This window comes from Monopterus albus, unplaced genomic scaffold (assembly GCF_001952655.1).
Source record: "Monopterus albus unplaced genomic scaffold, M_albus_1.0 scaffold89.1, whole genome shotgun sequence".
Classification (NCBI taxonomy): Eukaryota; Metazoa; Chordata; class Actinopteri; order Synbranchiformes; family Synbranchidae; genus Monopterus; species Monopterus albus.
The window spans coordinates 1,436,256-1,456,749 of NW_018127969.1; the positions used below are offsets into that span (position 1 = coordinate 1,436,256).

A 20,494-nucleotide genomic window follows, 5' to 3' on the forward strand; every position below is an offset into this window, starting at 1 on the left:
CATTTTGTATTCTTCATTGATTTTACCATTGGGAAATACATACAAAAGCTCACTTCAACCATTGTATATATTACAAAAAAGAGCGATAAGAATTGTGCATAAGTTGGGGTATAGGGATCACACCAATGTAGCTTTCATACAGTCTAAATTGTTAAAGTTTTTTGATTTAGTGGGATATAAGACTGCTGTGTTTTTGTATAAAGCCAGGAACAATTTATTACCTGGTGGAATTCAAAAACTATTTAATGAAAGGGAAGGGGGATACAATTTAAGGGGTCAGTTAAATTTAAAAATTCATGCTATACGTACAACCAAAAAAAGATTCTGTATTTCTATAAGTGGGGTAAAACTATGGAATAATTTAAGTGTGGACATAAAAAATAGTAATAGAATTGATGAGTTTAAACATAAATATAAAGGTATGTGTCAATCAAGATATATGCAAGAACAGGCTTAATGATTAATTAGATGGAACATTGTGGGTGTGGTGTATGAATGTTAACACTATGTAATAATTCTTTAGTATATTACTTGTGTGGTGTAGAAGAGAATTATCTATGTAGAGATACTGCTTGCAAACCAATGATGGTAAGATGATGTCAGGGGGTAGGACTGGATAAGTCTGACTTCTTCCTACTCCATTCAAGCATGTACTAGGTATAAGCAAATTGATATTGGATTAGCATTTGTTGGATGTGTGTAAAATTATGTGTGTTGATATATCAACTGTCTTTACATGCTTGAAAGAATAAATAAATAAATCAAATCAAACTATAGAACAAACACTGCTCCACTGTCTGTGGCAATGTTAACTTCTGTGCCTCACTTGGGTAGCGAGATTTCAGGCAAGTCCTCGGATATGTTGTTGTATGCTGTTGTGTTTTTTTGCAGTCGGCAAATCGTTTACCTCAACACCGCTCCAGTGTAGTTATTGTCTGATCAGCACAACTGTGCTTGCTACTATCCCACATTTTGTCCTTTCAAACATAATATTACAAGCTTACTTTACTGAGAGGTCAACAGGACCTGTAACCGGTCAAGCCGATAGTGAATTTTAAGAACGTCATCTGTTGGATCGCACGACAAATGACATGAAACTGCCTGTTGCGCTTAACACACCGTACATTGTTGTATTCGAAAAGCAATTTTTTACCATATTCGAACAAATGTATGAAATGTGAATAAAAATGACCACAAATGGGAAACATCATACAGGTTTCCTGCCGTGGTATGCTGTCTTTACCTTTGTGATACAGACAGTGAAATGTTTATGTGCAACATGCTAACCCATAAGATAATAGCCACAGATGAGAAAAGTCAAAGTCAGCAAACAGACTTAATTACCCAACATTATACATGTAAAGTTCACTAACAATAGCCACCAGAAACTACTGGCCATGCCAGACCAAATAAGGCTGTTGCAGAAAAAACCCTGAGTATTTTAAATTAGGGCTTCAGCTGTCTTTCATTAGCGATTAATCAACCGTATATTTAAATGATTAGCCAACCAACCGTTTAGTCTGTAGAGCCTCAGAAAGTGAAAATGCTCATCACAGTGGTGAAGCTGCACTGACAACAGGTGTTTTTAACAAAAAAAGTTTTAATGATAAATCGGTTATCACCATACTTATTAAATACTCAACCAACCATTTAACTTATGAATTTAAATTAACAACAAATGTGGCATTCCTTCTTTTACAAGTAATCTCGTGTAGTGTTAGCCTATGCACTGGCTGGTAACCTTGACATAAAATTTGAAGTCCTCAGTTTTAAACCTACATTGGACTTGTCTGTTTCCAGACTGGCCACCACACTTGTCACGATTCCTTATCACGCACGCTGCTTGTTACTCTGGCTTTACGCAAACCATCCCATCAGTTCCTCTGCTGCATGTTAGCCATTTTTCAAGAACTAATACTATATGTCAAAGTGCATCACTATGGTTCAAAATGCTGATTCACCTAATTGCAGTGAACTATATTACACACCTGAGCTACCGTGCTATAAAAAAAAGCCACTTCCATTTCTGTGAGTGCCTGCAGCTTACTTTCCCATGACTGATTAACTGATCAACATGTAGTTAATGTTCCTTGTCTGCAAATACAGTGCTGTTAGAAACCCGACCTGTAGGAGTCGCCGTCTCGATTATAGTCACAGAGCAGGTAGTCTTTCCCCACCACCTTGTCCCGGGCAATCTTCAGGGGCTGGTCAACAGAGGAGAGGAGGTCCTCACACAGACTGGGTACCTGGACACACAATCCAGAAATAACATTTTCTACTGTACACCTGGATTCCTGAGCCACCTCATTACAAGCTGGTGCCTGCTTATAAATCAACCTCCCAGGTCTGCAGAGGAAAAGAGTAGACAGCAAAACATGCAGATCCTGGCATGTGATATTCTCCTGTTAGGGCAAAAATGATTTAACATTCTTGTGTTTCTCTCAAATTCCAGCGTCACTCAATAAGCAAAGGTTACCGAGTGGAGCAGGAAGAAAATATCACAGGGAAACATAATAAGATAAGGGGGTACAAATTACTTCTCGCAGACTGACATGGACCCCCCCTGCATCAGACCATACACACAAAGGAGGCCCTGTTTTCCTAAGATATAGCCCCCACACACCTGGCAGCCCAGACTAGGTGAGACAAGGTAAGAACAAAACCCAGTGGGAAGAGTGGGGTAGAGAACATGGAGATCAGAGAGGAAAAGACATGTGGGAGAGAAAGAAAAAAGAAGTGATCTCAGATTCTGAAATGCCAGGAAGAGTCTGAACAGGGATGCTGGATCCTAAAAGTGCCTGGCAGTGGAGGTGATTGGCAGCTGTGATAATAATCACCAACAACTGGACACAGCAAAATGGGTGAGGAGAGAGTTGATGCCTGGGAGGAGAGAGGTTAAAGGTGAGGGAAGAGGAAGGTGAGCAGGTGGGGGTCTGTCCAGAAAGGAACGGATATACTCACAAAACACATTGCCATGCAAACCCTGGTACAAGTGTGATGTGATTTGTGACTGATTTAGGTCAGATTCAGTTGGTACTGCTCTGTTAAAAAACTCAAAATAACCAGTGAACACAAAATCGTGGAAAGAAACCACGATTCATTTACAGACAAATGAATCTGCAGTTTCTGTTAATCCCTGCAGCACTGCCATTATTGTTTATTTATGTTTACTTTAATCTTCTACTGTTTTCATTGGTCTGTCTTAGTTAGGTTTGTTGCTTTGTACATTTCTTATGTGATGTTGTTTAACATCCATCCATCCACCAATTTTAATCTACTTATCAGAGATCAGGTCGCAGTGACAACGGGTTCAGCAAGACAGTTCAGACGTCCTTCTTTCCAGCAACATGTTCCTGTTCCTCTGGTGGGTTTCTGAGGCCAGATGAGATACATAATCTCTCCAGCATGTTTTGGGTCTACCTCAGGGTCACCTACCAGTTGGACATGCCTGGAAAACCTCCAAACATGTGACTATTCAATTTAGCTTTTTCCCTTTCCTAAACCCATTTTCAGACTCACTCAGTCCTACAGGCAAACTGTAGAACAGAACAGCTTCACTCTCATAAGTTGTTACTGCTGTGATGAGTCAGTGTAATCCTTACAATGAATTATAATAAACAAAACACTGTATTTAGATTTTAACACAACCTACCCCCTGCCATGGTTGTGTGATTTGCCTGTAAGGAACTCTGACAGGAGACTCCAACACTCACCAGGTCAATGAGGTCACTGAGGTTCTTCTCGATCTGCTGAGGAGGCAGACGCCTCATCAGGTCCAGAGCACAGTCCAGCTGCTGGTCATTCTGAAACACACACAACCAGCAGAGACAACACTCATTACACTTTGCCATCAGATTAAAGCTGAACAGTAATTCAAAGCTTTATATCATCCTGAACAGTTTGCTATACTGACACAAAGTGAGTGATGTTCAACTTTGCTAAGTTTGGTTTTTGTCTCAAAAGTTCTGTAAAAAAAAAATTTTTTCAGTGACGACAGGCAAGACCGTCCATTGCAAAAGTCTTGTGGATCAACAGGCCCCTTTATCAGAAATCAGCCGGTGACTGCACGCTTCAACTGAAGGATTGGAGGAAAGGACAGCTCATGACTGTAAAAATGTATTTCCTCAATTTCTGTGCCCTCACTTTTATACTGCATATCTTTCCTTGTGTCATATGAGGGCAGGACTAAGACAAGGACGAGATGCAAGTGAGAGAAACATGGATGCAATTAAATGAAGTGGGATTTAGCCATGGTGTCTGTTTGTTCAGAGTCTCACTAGACCACTCTAGCAGCTGAAATTAGGTAGAGCAGCTTTAATATAGGCAAATTTGCTGAAGTCAAATACTGATTTCTATATTACTGATAATACTTGGCTCAGCTTTTTTACTGTCAAAAAATACCTTTTAAAAGAAAGCAAAATACAACTGTATTACTATGCATTGTTTGTCACTACAGCTGAAGTAAAAAACTGACAGACCCAACTATATACAGTATGCACAATATCCAGATTCATCCTATCGGGAAAAAAAAAATCTATTATTTAAGTGAATTGTGTCTGAAAACAGCTGCTCATTTGAACTATGCAGTAGTATTTTATATTTCCTACATCGAGCCAAAGGTTTGTCATCAGAGCATCATTTAATTGATCAGCACTGGTGTAGTGGTATTTTAAGACTGCTAAAATTCCAATGCAAGGAGAATTTTCTAGGATTATGTGCTCTATGGAAATGCTAGAGCCCAACATAGTGCTGCAAGCAGGTGAAATGCAGAGCAGCAGTTTAGCGTCGATACTCTGACAACAAGCCTCACCTCTACTGTAGCAAGATTTCACTGGCGTGACACATCTCGATATTGGTGTTGTTGATTGAAAAGTTCACTTTTTATCTGAATAGGAGGCTTTTAGTCTGTTAGTCAACTTAGTTAAAGGGAAGTTAGTCTCTTTAAAACATGTCCTCTTTGTGTTACAGTCCCTGTACAGCAGCTCAAAAAAACAAGCACACTGTGCAGGAAAACAAACTTTTACACCAAGAAACCCCAGAAGACAACACATTTGATTTTTCTTAATTTTCTAATTATCTTAGACTTTCTCCACAGAATGAGCACTGAAGGCCTGACAACTGTTCTAGGACAGTCCTAAAACCCAGTGAATGCTCTGTTTTGCTAATAGGAGGTTATATAGAAGGCTTAACTGGCTCTGCTAGGTTTAAAGCAGGCGCTATCTTCAAGTGTATGATGTGCATCTGCATTACGTAGGAAATAAATGCAAGTCCTGGATCAGTACTGGCAAGCACTTAAAGGCCTGCTACATTCTGCATGATTGGACCAGGAAGCATTCATACCCTTGCAGTAAAACTGATTGCACTATGAGATTACATTTACAGCTCAGTAGACTGAGCAGTACCATGATTTGTCATGGGAATATTTTGCAGAGAACAACCAGTAGTGTGACATAGCAGTATTTTAGATGAGAATAAGTTGTACTGAGGTGAGCTGCCAATAAATGTCAGATGTAAAACAACTATCATTCAGGCCAAACTTTAATTTCATCTTTGAAGAGGTTTTAAGAAAGTTAAAGACCTTTCTCATTTGGAATCAGCCATGACAAGATCTGTAAAAGAAATGTGCTATCAGGACCAATATTTAGCATATTCTTAGAACCAGTTTTGTTTTCTTTACACACAAAGATGTTGATTCAGATACTTGTTTTGTTGTATAATCAGTCACTCAACACAAGTCTGATCCATGCCCAATATACATGACAGTTTGTCAAGTCCAAGAGTCAAGTAGGCTAAATATTGCTGATCAACATTCTTGTTGTTGTTGTTGTTGTTGTCACTTTCGGCTTTTCCCATTTTTTTAGGGGTCGCCACAGCGAACCGTCACACTGACGACTCGCATGTTGACATTTGGCACGTGTTTTACGCCGGATGCCCTTCCTGATGCAACCCTGATTCAAACCCGGGGCACCGCAGCGAGAGCGCTGCGCCTTAACCACTAGCCTACCAGGGACAGCTAGATCAACATTCTTGTAGTGTTCCGTATAAAAAGGTTGGCCCATCTACTGTGAAGGTCTATTGTTTGTGCAGTAGTTTTAGGATAAATTAATGTAAGATATGAAAACTTTTACACTGGCAGGCCATTCAGTTAAGATGAAGAATGTTTTCATGAAGACAGCCATAGAAGAAACAACAGAAAGTTTGTCTTTCCGCCAGGGGTTTCTCTCCCTTAAAAATGCAGTAGGCCACAGGAAATGAGTGGGCAGGGGAGGACAGACTAGCCACAACATGAAACTCTTGGAAACATGTAGGAAAATGTATGTCACATAACACATTTTCTACTAATCCTTTCAGGCTACTGGGCATTACCAAACACCTTACTAGGACACCAGCATCAACATTTTTTATCATGAGTCCAGTAATTACAACATTTTAAAGTATCTGAATAAGTAACTGCTTTTATCAATCTACACCAGATTACATGCTGAGCCAAGAGAAACACATCCATCTCGACATACATATACTTGTCTCTACCATTACAAACAGAAATGTGCAAAGAGCATGAATTTGTATTGATAATAAATCTGCGACCCGGTCCCGGATAAGCGGAGGAAAATGGATGGATGGATGGAATAAATCTGTATCACTTGTGTTAATCTCAAAATCACCACTAGCACAAAAGTAATAGTTTTCTGCACTGGCACATTGTTTGTTATACCTAATAAATTCACATTTCTTTTAGATGTCAGAAAGCCTTCTGCCTTGGCTTATCTATGAAGTAACTCCTCTTAAGTGCTCAAGCCTAATAAAATGCACTCATGCAGCTGCTAGCTGATCACAGGACAATGGCGTGTTATAAATGGAGAACCCCTTTCTCCATAAACATTTTGCTTGAGGGTGCCCCTGAACCTATAAGAGGTTTCCAGGCAATGTCTAACGTGCCTTTTCCTCTGCTCTTAAAATCTCTCCCAGCTGATGAATCAGTCTGCTCCATCAGACACCTGCGCTGTTTGACACTGTGTGTATCAGTGTTCCTGTCTCTGAGTAAACACTAGCTCAGACCAACAACCGCCGGGGTCAGGGGAGAGCGGTGAGGCAGAGCCAGCAGGATGGATGAGGTGAGGCCAAAGGGAGTGGGTGACTGCAGAAAAAAAACAGCTGCTCTTCCAAACTCAGGAATAACACATTTTAAGCTACGTGGAAGTACTACAGAGCAGTGTGAAAGCAAGAGATGCTAGTATAATTCAAGTATAGTATTAGTTTTTAACAAACATAAATACATGACCTATTTCAGTGATGTTCCTGTCATATAAGCTCAAGATGTACAAAATAATCAAAACCAAGTAATAAGTAAACGATATGATTTGTAAGTACTGAAAGACATCAACATTTGCTAGAGGGAATGTTGGTAAAGTCATGTTCAACCTTGCAAAGCAGGAAAACTGACTAGGCTGACAGCTTGTCATGATTTGGAATAGGAGGAGCAAGCAGTCTTATTTTAGCTACAGGCAACCCGGCGCTTGACTATTTTAGCCTGTGTGTGCACGCCTGGGTGATTGCGTGTGTGCGTGTTACATTAGAACTCGCCAATACTAACGTTATCCACCAACTTGTTTCGAATCCTAAACATCCTGTGCTAACTTTATGCATACCTTAACTAACAGCTAGCCAACTAGCTAAAACATCCAGCTTATAGCTTAGCCCCGAAGCTAATTCATTTGTATCCGGTACGAGGAAGTTTTGCAAACAGTGCAAGTTGGCTATGATTTATACACTTGGCTCCTCTGCTACGGCTCCTCTCAGGTTACCACCCTGCACCTCCAGCGAGCGTTACCCTAGCTTAGCACTCCAAGCCGTAAACGCTTAGTTAGCTGTAGCCAGCTGCCCCACCAAAACCCGCTTGCCCCGTTCCCGTCTCTCCCATTAGCTCTATCGCGGCCCTTACCATGTCTGTGGCGGTCTCAGAGAGGCAGGGGAGCACGATTTCACCGACGACTGTACACCTTCACTTTACTGTGCTTTAACAAATCACTCCTCTCGCCTCTTGTTGTTCTATTGCTTTTTTTAGTCCCCCACTGAATATGTTTTGCTCGCCTTTCCCTCACTCAACCCAGCCCTGTCAGCGAAATTTACTTCCTCAACCGGGCTACAGGAAGGAGGCTGCAGTCAGAAAACAGGCCCTGGTTGCATGTCCGGGTCACACCGGGCTTTCTGCGCAGCAGCCAATAGCGAAGGAGCAAGAAAGGCATTGCCAAGTATGGAAAGAGAGGTGTGGCGCGGTAATTTTGCAGTCAGAGAGGCCGGTGGATACACAAACGCACCCGTGTAGTTAGAATGAAATGACTGGTTTACCAACAATGCCTGAAAATAGCTACAAATGTGAAACAAAAACCTGCGAGGCTTCTTCCTAAACACTTTTCATGTAAACAATCAAAATTATTTATTTATTCTATATGGGTTCCTTTAAAAAAAATATTTATTATCTTTTTTTTTACATTTATATCTTCTGACCTTTTGTGGTCAGTTTTATTTTTGATCCTTTAATTACATATGAATAATTTTTTAAACCATTTCAAATTCATTTCTGATCTTGAAAAGAGAGAAAAATCCATCAGTGTCAGGTAATACCTTTTATAAATGACACTAGTGCACTGTCATTGTTAGCTTTTTGTTTATTTATTTTATTTAATATTGTTATTGTCCATAATTAATGGGCTTTACAACATAAATAGAGATTTTTCATTAGTATTAAAATTAGCTTTGGTTTGATCCATCAGCTCACCCAACCCCTCACACAGCCAAGATATATGAACCTGCCCTGCACTGAAAAATAGCTTGTCTGATGTGGTTTTCCATAAAAGGTTCAATTACTTTATTAGAAATTCTTATGCTTCCTCCCTCCGTGAAAAATCCATAATTTGTGAACATGAAAATATATTTAATTACAAAAATTTGATGCCTCAATTGAAAGGCCATTCTCAGTGTACGTGCAATGCATGCTTCAAGTTCCCCATCATGCTTGGGTAATTTACCTGTTGGACCATAACTGATTTCACAAATCAGAGAAGCTAGCATCTCTTATAAATGATAGTGGCTTTGCTTATTATTTTAATTCCTATTATATTTAACATTAACGTCGCCTGTCGAGCATTTACTCAAAAAATCCGTTTGATTTAGTTTAGCTGTTTATGGGAATGTTTCCTTGAAGACAACAATGCTGTGGAGGGTTTATGCTTATACCTCTCGCGATATTTTGTGGAGCTTCCTGACAGCAGGAAACATGGCAGACGAGCTCGGACGGAAATGGGATCGCTGTCTTGCTGACACTGCCGTGAAAACAGGTTAATATCTTTTCATGTATGTAACGTATTTATTTAAAGTTGTCCTTAGGGATTTTGCTGAATATCTCACCTGGTAAATAAGCTGCGCTACAGTCAAAGCAAGAGGCGAGGTGATTTCCGACTGGACATTTGTCTAACCATGATGGGACAGTTTACTGATGTCAACTGGAAACTTGTTTGTTGAATGAATACAGCTTGGTGTTTGATTTAAGGCTAAAATCTTTGTTTAGTTAATACTACACGTTAGAATGTGTGTTTTGATCAGCGTTAACAGGCTATAGAGAGTAGACCTATGTGGAATAGGCTACTTACTGTACAGTATGTCCTTTTACTTAAGCAGTGTATATACGCTCAACTTACAAGTAAAACCCCTGCATTCAAACCTATACTTAAGTAGAGGACTTGAGTGAATATGCTTTTCTGCAGTGGATTCCTGCATTCAAACCTATGCTGGAGTAGAGGAATTGAGTGAATATGCTTTTCTGCAGTGGAGTATGAAATATATTTTATAAATGCCTCCAAGCAAACAATATTTTGCTTTTAGATTTTGATTGAATAACTATTGCACTTTTTAAATGTATCCACCTCTATTGGCCAAGTATGTTATACACACAAGGAGTTTATCTCTGGTAACAGAACTGAGGTAGCCACCTGCCGCGCCAACACACATCACATACATATATCAATGGTGGCACTGTCCCTGCAAGGTGCTGCTCTGGTCATCAGGAGCAACTTGGGGTTCAGTGTCAACACATGTCAACTGGGGAAAACGGGAATCGAACCGCCAACTTTCCAGTTGGGGGACAACCGCTCTACCGCCAAAGCCACAGCTGCCTCCGTATTTAAGGATGAGGTGACAAAGTTTGACAAAATTGAGAAAGTTTTCCTTTAAAATAAATGTAACTAATGACATCAGCTGTGCTGATGTTTAAATGAGTGATTGCTTAGAAGATTAAAAGTGACAAAGTCATCTTTTTTGCTTTGCTGTCACATACTTCCTGGGCCTTTCTGGGCGCATTTATTTCACTGCTTTCCAAAGATTTTTCCCTGCCAACACTAAAATGCAAAGCCAGTGATTTCAGATTTATCCACTCTGGTGGGACCGTTTTTGAAAAACCTTTGGGGTGAGAAAAAAAGCTGGACTGTGGACTGACACAATGAGAAAGAGATGCCTGTTCAACTTTTTTTCAAGCTTAATGTATCCTCACAGTGTGGTATAGCAAATACCTTTAAGCTAAATGTTGGTCTACTAGTTGATGTGTGGTATTTAGTTCAGTTTTGGCAAAAAATCTGTCCAAAAGGACACTGATGGGTTTGGTGCTGTAAAATATTTTTCATGCTAGGAAGTAAAAACATCTGCATTGTGGCATTTCTTTGAGCTCAGTGTAGCAAACTACCAGCTGTGCCAGCGTGTCTCTGGTAGCCAGAGAAACTCTGCAACACATGTTCTGCTCAGGGGGCTGTTTAAAAATGTTTTTGTTAGCCCTGACTTGTATGATCATTTAGGAAAATGTCCTTTAGCCTGTTTGTGTAGAATTACACGAGTTAAGTTAATGACTCCCCTAGCCTACCTTTCATATTTAGTGCCACAGATTGTGGTAAAACTGTTGGTATCCTACAGAGGATACCGCATAAAGAAAGTGAGCTGCTTTACTAGCACTATAAACTTAAAGCTCTAAATATTAAACTATTGCCAAGTGGACACTGAAGAAAGTGAAAACATCATGAGAGCAATCAAACCTGTCTTTGTAAAGGGAAAGAAAAACTTCTTCAGGAACTCACATATGACACAAAGGATGTTTGCACTTCTGCATATGCGGTGTATTCAAAGGCTAATAGCCTACAGTTATGCTACCAGCTCTGCGAGGCTGTTCTTTAGCACCAAATTCATTAGTATTCATCTTCTAGACACCATAACTGCCTGTACAAAATTTGGCAATCTATCCAATAACTGAGATAGTTTAATCAGCACTAACCAGTTTCCTAAACAGTGCCCCCTCCGAACTCACAAACATCATTAGCTTTGCAAAAAAAGTACTTATACGATTGTTTTTATTAAAACTGCAAAGTTGAGCAACGAGCATTCGCCTGTTATAGAGCTTGGCTTAACCAAATTGAATAAATCATGATGAAATGCCTTATTGATGCCATTTGCAGAAAGTACTTGAAACAATGAACAAGTGAATAACAATCCAATCAACCAGCTCTGGCCTTTATTTGCTGACAGAACTTACAGAGCATTTTCAGGCCTGTGGGTCATACATTTCATTCTTCTCCAGAACAAATATTTTTGTTATAATCCATCCCCCTTAGAGATGTTCAAACAAAGAGAAAGGACGCCAGAATGAGATGTTGATCTACGCTCATATTTTGCCAAAGCTTTTCCTGTATTACAGTCAGTGGAAAATCAGAAATGCTCTGGCTGAAGAGCAAAGAGAGTACTGAGGTTCCAACAGACGGAAGATCTTAAATTTAAGTGAATCTTTACTTGAAATGGATGCGGAGGACAATGATTTATTGTTGATCTGCACTGATAATGGGGATATGTGGAATCTATCGTGGTCTTGTTTGACATTTGTAAGTTGTGTAATAGGGAACAGTCTGAAGGCTCTGGTTCAGGCAAATCGGTCATGCTGCATAGTTCTCTGAATCCAATTAAGAGTCGGAGGGGCCCAAATGGTTGTTTTTATGTGTTTTCTGTGGCTGGCTGGCCTGCTGTTGGGTGTGGCGTGGCCTGTGGCGAGGTGAAGTTGAGCACATTCTTCCTGAAGATCCCACACTGGTCGGAATAGGTCTAACAATGTAGTCGACTTTTGTGTCGCTGACATCATTTACCTGCATATATGTACACTATCTGGGCTGTAACCTCTCCTGCCCTCTGCCTCACACACTGTCTGTACTGCTTTAGACACAGTTCCCCCTCTTTTGCACCCCTTTTGCTATTTTGTTCCTTTCTTGGATGTTTGTGCTCTTGCTGCCTTTTTTCTCTCTTCCTAATGAGAAGTGTCATCCTAACTTGTGCTGTTTACCTAACTTTTGCATCAAACATATAGAGTCACCCCTGCTGACCTCATTACAACAGATTTATGACTGTGCCAGCCAGTTTTCACACTGGATCAGGCATGATTACATTATCTAAAATACTAAAGGCATATAATTTGTTTTTGTATTTTAATCAAGCCACTCATACTTTATCTTCTCTTCCTCTTTGCAGTAACTGGCCTTGGTGTGGGCATTGTTTGCTCCCTTCTTTTCTTTAAACGTAAGTTGTTTGTTTTTTTTATTAAGTTAAACCTTTTTTTGTAATTGCCACTTTACTTTCAGATATCATGTGTAGATGAATATTTCTTCCCTAGGTCGCATGTGGCCCATGTCATTTGGTTCAGGTTTGGGACTGGGTATGGGCTACGCCAACTGCCAGCATGACTTAAGGTCACTGTACCTGATTCATGGCCGCAGGGTTAAGGTGAGCACACAGAGAAAAATGTGTTATTTGTTGGGGTTTTATGGCACACTAACACATCATGACACATGCCTTCTATGCATGTTCATTTTCAGGACCAGTAATGAAGGACTAAAGATGAGGAGGATTTTCTGAGGAGCTGCTCATCTGTCTTTGTGCTGTCCTTGCTATTCTGCTGCTCATTTCTGTCCTGATACCAATTCCAATCCACATTATGCTCAAAGGGTAGTCTATTTATATTTAATAAAGTCATTGTGAAAAATCCCTCTTTGTTTCTATGTGTGCATGTTTGAAAAGAATGAAATGTGGTTTTGAAGGTGGGAGGTAATTTTGTGTGTTAATGAGCTGGGAGTGGAACTCCTGCTGTTTTGGAATGAGAGCCAGGTTCAGCATCTGCAGCCCTGCTCAAGAGTGGGAGGATGAAAAGTTGCACAGAATGATGGAATAAAGAGAATACAGTCAATGGAGGTACAATGCTAGTTCAAAAGAGAAGCAAGTTTAGGTTTTCATACATTATTTGCTATTTATAGATATAGATTTCTTTGAATACTATAGGGAGGTAGATTTGTCATATCGAGGCAAAGAAAATCAACATGGCATCAAACAGTATGCAGTGCTATACTGTTTTAAGCCTCATGAGTATTTATTGTGACTGACAGAGGGAGTTGAAAAGCACAGATTCATATGAGAAGGAATCTGTATTTATTGGCTATGTGATTGCTGAAATTACTTGGAGTGTGATTGATCATTTAAGTGTAGTTGCATGGGTCTAGGAGGGAAGAACAATTGTTTGTGTGAGCGTGTGCACGTGCGCATGTTTATGCAGCCCCCTGGTGAAGCAGAATCCATGGAATGCAGAGGAATACATTTTCTGGACTGGTGCTCAGTCTTATTACTAACAGGTGAGTTCTGCACTTTGCACGTCTGAACATAACATATGCTGTACGGTTTCACATCAAAGAAAACACTGCTCTGTGCACGCTCTCTCCATTGCACACACGTTTTTCCTCTCCGTCACAGTAACAGTTGTCTCCTCAGAGTAAGCACATACATTCCTGCACACAATAGAATTAAAGTCTTTCCAGCATCTTCAAAGGCCTGTTTCTTCAACACTGGTGTACTGCGATGTATCAGACACACAGTAACCCTGTCAGAAATTAAGCCATGTCACTCTTCCCTTGTCCATTAAAATATTTGTTTGCAAGTGAAGCGTGAAACAGAAATAAGCCAGACTGAACACCTGCAAGCAAGGCTACACTGGTTGGATGAAGTGCAGGAACAGGATGTAGGCGTGTGTGGGAGGGTGAGGCGGACTAGTGACACAGCTGAGGTGTAATAGGACAGCCAAAGCCCATGGCTGTACTTGTTAGCGCCTGTCTGGGAAAATCTCCATGAAGAATCATAATTACCAGTCTAATAATACTACCTAATCACATTTGATCACCTAATGGCTAAAACTGCTCAGTCATTGTGTAAAATATAGGACCAGGCATGTGTGCTGCTGCATGACTATGCTTCTGTAGCTGATGCTGCTGTCGTAACTTCAACAAGCTACTTATCCTGGTGCTACCTGAGATGGAAAGTAAATAAGCAGATTTACTGATGTACTATACTTCAAGGCAATTTTTAAAGTGTATGTACTTTTTCCCTTGGTGCAGTAATTTTACTCCCATTTTACCAGAATGGAAATGTTGTACTTTGCTCCACTACATTTACAGCTGCAGTTATTACTTTCTTTTTTAAAACAACACTGAAATATGATACAATGCTGTAGTTAATCTTGGCACCACCAGTGGTAAAGCATGTACGCAGATCTTTTACTTACTGTTGCACAACTACACTGTAAAATATAGTTAAAAGTCCTGCAGTGACAATGTTACCTAAAGTATTATTAGCAAAATGTACTTAAAGGTATCGACAGTAAATGTGCACAGTGCGTAGTAAGGGGCCCTGTGAGAGTTGTACTATTATATTTTATTATCACTGATGCATTAATATGTATGTAGAATTTTAACCTGCTACTTTACATACTATCATGTTTTTATACTACATTACATACAGTACAAACCCTCAAAAGTAAGTAAATGTACCTAGCTACTACTTTCCACCACCCCTTCTTCTGCCCCTTTAGACTTCAGTTTTGTACCAGAAAAGGCCCAAAGGCAGGTACAGTATGTTCCCAATATTTCTGTTTAAATTGGATGTGAAAGCACCGGACTCACGGGTCAGCAGAACCAGGGGTACATAATGCCTTTCAGCAGCTCCTGCTCATGAGCCTGTCAGTGGTTTCACTCCAACCATATTAAAGGGCCTTAATTAGATCAAGTTGTCATGAGCTTCTTGTTAAGTAGCCTGCTCTGCTATCAACATCCTTAATGTCCCCATTGCAAGAAAGTGTTAAAGAAAATGGATCAAAGCAGAAATTATCCCCCCCTTTCCAACTGTATAGGATTATTATACTGTTATTAATGTTTGCAATGGAATATTTTAGTAAAGCAATGCCAGGTTATTTGAAAAGCTTAACTGCATATATGCCATATTTGAGCAATCTGTTATATTTGCATATTTATCCAGTAAATCTGATCTGCGGTCTCGCCTCTCTCCTACTTAGGGAAACATTTGAAACCTTCCCAGCAGTTTCCCTCCCTCCCCGTTTTCTTTCGTCCAGAATCGGCACAGCAGGACCCCTGTCTGAGGGCTCAGCCGCGCCTATAACCCCTGCTTGGGAGTTTAACAGCAACAGACAATAAGTTGGAAAGCGTGTTTCAGTGGAGTTACATGGGAATTTAGCAGTGGCCGGGAAGAGAACAAAGGGGAGGAACGGTCCGGGCTTATGGTCTCCGAGATGTGAGAGCGCTCACAACCTACCCCGTCTCCCCATCCTTCCCCCATCGCGGCCGGACGGTTCTTGTTCTTTCCGGGTGATGTAACTGTTTTATGACAGACGGAGCTCGGATGTATTCTCGACGCGCACAAGCTGCTCACTTTATTCCCCTCTAATTAGACTATCAGCACGCCGTGATATCCGACAGCCGCATCCTCTGGTTTCAGGAGCCCGTTTTGGGTGAGGGGACTCAGCTCAGCGGGACGTTGCGCAGTGATCAAGTGGCTGTTCCCCGGGGTCGCTGAGCGCTGGTAAGTGTCTCAGTTACCACCACTGTTCGGGCTCGTTACTGAGAAAGTACTTCACTACTCGTTGCTAATTTGAAAAGTAAGGTTATTGGTATACTTGTGAGCTAACGACCCTATGACAGCTGCTATTCAGCATTTTACGGTACTTCCCTCACCAACCTATAGGTTACTTTTCCTCAGTAGCACTTGTTGGAAAGAAGACTACAACTTCTCCCACCTTCGGTAACGCTAACTCGAAGAAAACAGAGAACTTGCCGGTGAAAAAAACAGGACTATCACATTTGCCTCTGTATTAATGGCAAAAATCAGCGGCAAACTGTTAAATAAGACTTACCGAGATCCATGTAGCTCGTATAAATATTTAAATTGAAGTGGGAAGAACTAACTGACGTTACCTTACGTTACATAACGTAACGTAACGTTACGTTACGCGACTGGAAATACGAGAGACTGCGATAGAATGTAAAACTATTCCAATTCAAATTCAATCTTCGAAGTAAAGCATCCAACCACGAATCTTTAGTCACACGCTGCTATTATATTTGAAGCAGTAACTGATTGGTTATTGTAACGCGTTACCAAGCAGCTCAGTTCAAGTCAATTGTATTTGTATAGCGCCAAATCACAACAAAAGTCGTGTCATAGGATGTTCAGTCAGTAGAGTAAGAAATTCATGCTTAACATTATCACCACGGTGAAAAACATCTAATCCAAGCTTTTGAGGTTTGTCAAAAAAATAGACAGAAAGATATTTATTAAACCAAGTGCTTCCCATTGTCAGTGGTGTTATTCTCACTCAATAATGGCTCTGTTGATTCTTTATATACAAGGCTAGGTTATGTCTGAGGGAGTGGTAATGCTGAAAAGTACCTAAATGAGTTGACGTGGGTGACCATTAGCCGCTTCTCTTTGTTTAAACATATTCAACTGTTTTTAATGTAAATGATGTGACTGAAGCATTTTTAAAGAAGAGAGTGAAAGGCAGAGGACAGCCTGGTATTAGAGTTAGGTGATGTGAAGCCGACATTTGACTCTCTCCCCCACTGTAGACGTAGAGTCTTTTTTGAGCAGTTAAACATATGTTGTTCTCTCTGCAGCTGGTGACTCAGATGATTAAAAACTTATTTTAATTATTCAAATGAATAACTCTGTTAACTGGACAAATGTGATGCACAGGGATCTCTGGATTTCAAGCTGATAATCACTGGAAAATTTTCAATCCACATCAGCAGGGATATGCAAAGTTCAAATTTCTCTAAAACCAGACAGCATCTGAGCAGCAGATACAGAAGACATGAAGATACTTTGTCAGCACTCCTTTGAGTGCGTGCTTTTGTCTTGAACAAGGTTTACAGAGCAGTTACATGTTTTGTCTACCCCTTCAGGTGCAGTCATGTGGCAGAGGATTCAGATTTGCTGTGCACTGTTTGCACTGTATTCAGCCGCACCGCCTGCACACATCAACCGCCTGGCGCTGTTCCCTGACAAGAGCGCCTGGTGCGAGGCCAAGAACATCACACAGATAGTTGGGCACACGGGATGTCAGCCTCGCTCTATTCAAAACAGGTCAGGTAGAGGCCTTCTCTGTCTCTTTGTCTCCCTCTGTCTCATTGCAGCTGAAAAAAAGAGCAAATAAAGTGGATATATCTATCTGTCAGTAAGTTGCATTCTTAGAGTTCAGTTTGAGCGGCACACTGAGGAAGCGCTGGTACAACAGAAACATCAAGGAACTGAAACTAATTTGCTGTTTGTATTTTGTTTCATTACCAACCACAGTCCCAAACATACAACAGCATCTCAGATTTTTGTCTTTTCCTATTCCTTACCTTTCATTTCTGTTAAATTCTGTTGTTTTACCGTCCAGAAGGGCTCTTAAACTGCAAGTATTAGTATGAAAGGTGATGGCTGGCAATATTCATGTATTTCTTATTCTCAGCAAACTCACTGAGTTCTCCCAGAGTCATAAGTATTTAAAGAGCTTATGAATATATACTTACATTTTAAAGAAACACAAAAAATTTCCCTAAAACAGCTGTATACTATAGTTTTTCTTTTTAAAATGTTTTGTGTTTTTACTATTTTGTGTACTAGTGAGTATTTACAGCAGCAGGATTATGTACGTGAAACTGACTCAGTAAATCAGAGCGCCCTTGTCTATGTCAATCAAGGTACAGTACATGTCATTCAGTGCAACAGTGTGACTCATATATGCATTTTATTTTGATTTTGGATGACAATGGATGTCTATGGCCCAGTGTCAGAAGAATAAGATGTTCTTTAGGGCTTTTAATAGGATTAGGGGGCAATAAGAATAATATTGAAGATCAGTATATGTGGACAAAACACTTTTCTGCCTTCAAGTTACATGATTGAAAATGTACAGGTTAAGGTAACGTTTATTCTAGTAATGCTCACTCAGGAAAACATGATATGTACCATTCCCTGGTTTGTCAAAGAACGTTGTGATCGCCACACTGACATCAGCACAAGTTTTGCCGACCGCTTCCCATATCTAACAGGATAGATGTCAGAGAAGGAAATACATTCTGTCATCTTGGTCAGGGTTTTTACTTTTAATCAGAACTTGGCTAGTGATTCACTTAACATTTGCCAGTGGTGGAAGAAGTACACAGACTGTTTACTTAAGCAAAAGTAGCAATACCACAGTGTGAAGTACTCTGTTACAAGTAAAAGTCCAGATTTCAAAGCATTACTTAAGTAAAAGTCCAAAGTATTAGCATAAAGTAAAAGTAAAGTAAAAATACTATTTACCATTAATGTATATCCCACTATTGGATTGCAATTACTGACACACATTTAATGTTGCAGCTGGTAAAGGTGGAACTAGTTTTAACCAGCTTACATAGCCTACCTATAATTGAATTATGGCTGAGTAGCCTATGAATTTTCCACTGATCAGTAAAGTCTTATGATTATACTGTAGTTTGTTTCATTAATCTGATTTTGAAAAGTATCTAGTAATTAAAGCTATAAGATAAATGCAGTTGAGTAAAAAGTACAATTTTTGCCTCTAAAATGTAGTGACCGCAAAGGTTTGTTTCATTAATCTGATTTTGAAAAGTATCTAGTAATTAAAGCTATAAGATAAATGCAGTTGAGTAAAAAGTACAATTTTTGCCTCTAAAATGTAGTGACCGCAAAGTATGAAGTAGCAGAAAATGAAAATATTAAAGTAAACTACAGATACCTCAAAATTGTACTCAAGTACAGTACTTGAGTAAATGTACTTAGTTACTTTCCACGACATCTATTTACAAATAACAAGTCTCCATTTTGTGATTGTGCGTGTGGCCTGAGGGTACCAGACACCCTGAGGCTAGGTAAACTGGTTCAGGTTTCAGGTTCTTTGTTTCCTGCTCACACAGACAGGAGTGCTCTGGCTCCGCCGTTGAATCGCACATTTCGTGTCTGACTGCACAACAAAATGAATACGCTGTGTTCTCGTTGCAGAGCTTGTCTGGGCCAGTGTTTCAGTTACAGCGTCCCCAACACATTCCCACAGTCAACCGAGTCTCTGGTGCACTGTGACTCCTGCATGCCTGCCCAGTCACAGTGGGAAGTGGTAAGAGTTATTGCATGTTAGCTCTTCTGGCGAGCACACACTGACACTCGCTCATTAAACTCACACACAAACCACAGGTTTCCAGCATGAAAGATGGTTAAGTGTGTTCTGAACTCTGCCAAACACGAAGCTGAAGAAGAACATCAACGGAGGGTATTGAACTGGTTTCTTTTGATAATTTCTGCGGTTCCCTGTGAATCCTAAGCCTGTATTTTCTAAAGTTCATTGTCCCTCTTAGCCAGGAGAAACCTAGTCTTTTGACAACAAAGGCTTTGTGGTTAGGTTTATATAGTTTGGAAAACTGCCAAGTAGGCTAGGCGGGTGGGAGCACAGGTGAGGTCACTTCATGTTTCAGTGGAAAACATTGTATCTCTTATGGTGCATAGCTGTTACTTGATAGATGAATGATTTTTCTTACTATTTTTGCTGCACAGAAAAGGCCTGAGAAAGATTTACAGTTTCTCCTCAATTTTGATTATCTGGAAAATGATTTTTATGCCTGTGGCTGTGGATGGTTTTCCAAGACTTTATACAAAATTCAATTTGAAACAAAACAAAGTCAGGTCTCCTGAAAGAAGACACTGCTCCATGCTGGTTTGGCACTTGAGGTAGATCTTGATAAAACCACTGAATGATCACTTTCAGTGGATAATGGAGACACTGAGAAGAAGCTGCGTGAGGTCTGGAGAGCCGACACGAGCTTGTGCAACACCGAGATTTACAGGGGATGGTTGTATCTGCTTGATTTATATTTATTAAGAATTTGATGGTAGGTGGAATCAAAACAAACACACATCAATCCATCCACATACATTACCTTGGAACCAGAGTTAGAAAAAAATGTCTAAGACTCTTTACAGACCATAATGATAACAACCACAAAAATAAAATATATTCTGCTAGTCCCTCTTTGCTACAGAGCCAGTTATCATAATTTATTCTGAATATTTTTCAATTTTAATTTCTAAAAGTGAAAAT

The 20,494-nt window shown here is 40.0% G+C and overlaps 3 protein-coding genes across 4 annotated transcripts in view; 2 read left to right on the forward strand and 1 right to left on the reverse strand.

The window, feature by feature from the left end:
- Nucleotides 1-16,343, reverse strand: part of capzb (capping actin protein of muscle Z-line subunit beta) — a 25,021-nt gene extending 8,678 nt beyond the window's left edge. The window contains exons 1-3 of one of the 2 annotated variants that reach the window (XM_020607808.1): nucleotides 16,268-16,343; nucleotides 3,714-3,803; nucleotides 2,125-2,246 (exon numbers count right to left, since the gene is read on the reverse strand). In XM_020607808.1, the coding sequence (XP_020463464.1) occupies nucleotides 2,125-2,246; nucleotides 3,714-3,770 (179 nt within the window). In that variant the 5' untranslated portion in view covers nucleotides 3,771-3,803; nucleotides 16,268-16,343. Of the gene's footprint in view, nucleotides 1-2,124; nucleotides 2,247-3,713; nucleotides 3,804-7,942; nucleotides 8,214-16,267 lie in introns of those variants that run through there. The other variant, XM_020607807.1, reaches the window with a different exon arrangement.
- Nucleotides 9,213-13,060, forward strand: LOC109964489 (mitochondrial contact site and cristae organizing system subunit 10). Its single transcript, XM_020607810.1, has 4 exons — nucleotides 9,213-9,338; nucleotides 12,553-12,600; nucleotides 12,695-12,804; nucleotides 12,897-13,060. The coding sequence occupies exons 1-4, from the start codon at nucleotides 9,278-9,280 to the stop codon at nucleotides 12,903-12,905; spliced, it is 228 nt and encodes a 75-aa protein (XP_020463466.1). The 5' UTR covers nucleotides 9,213-9,277; the 3' UTR covers nucleotides 12,906-13,060.
- Nucleotides 15,475-20,494, forward strand: part of nbl1 (NBL1, DAN family BMP antagonist) — a 6,300-nt gene continuing 1,280 nt past the window's right edge. Inside the window, exons 1-3 of the mRNA XM_020607809.1 lie at nucleotides 15,475-15,936; nucleotides 17,319-17,499; nucleotides 19,405-19,516. Coding sequence (XP_020463465.1) covers nucleotides 17,327-17,499; nucleotides 19,405-19,516 — 285 coding nt within the window. The 5' untranslated portion in view covers nucleotides 15,475-15,936; nucleotides 17,319-17,326. The remainder of the gene's footprint in view (nucleotides 15,937-17,318; nucleotides 17,500-19,404; nucleotides 19,517-20,494) is intronic.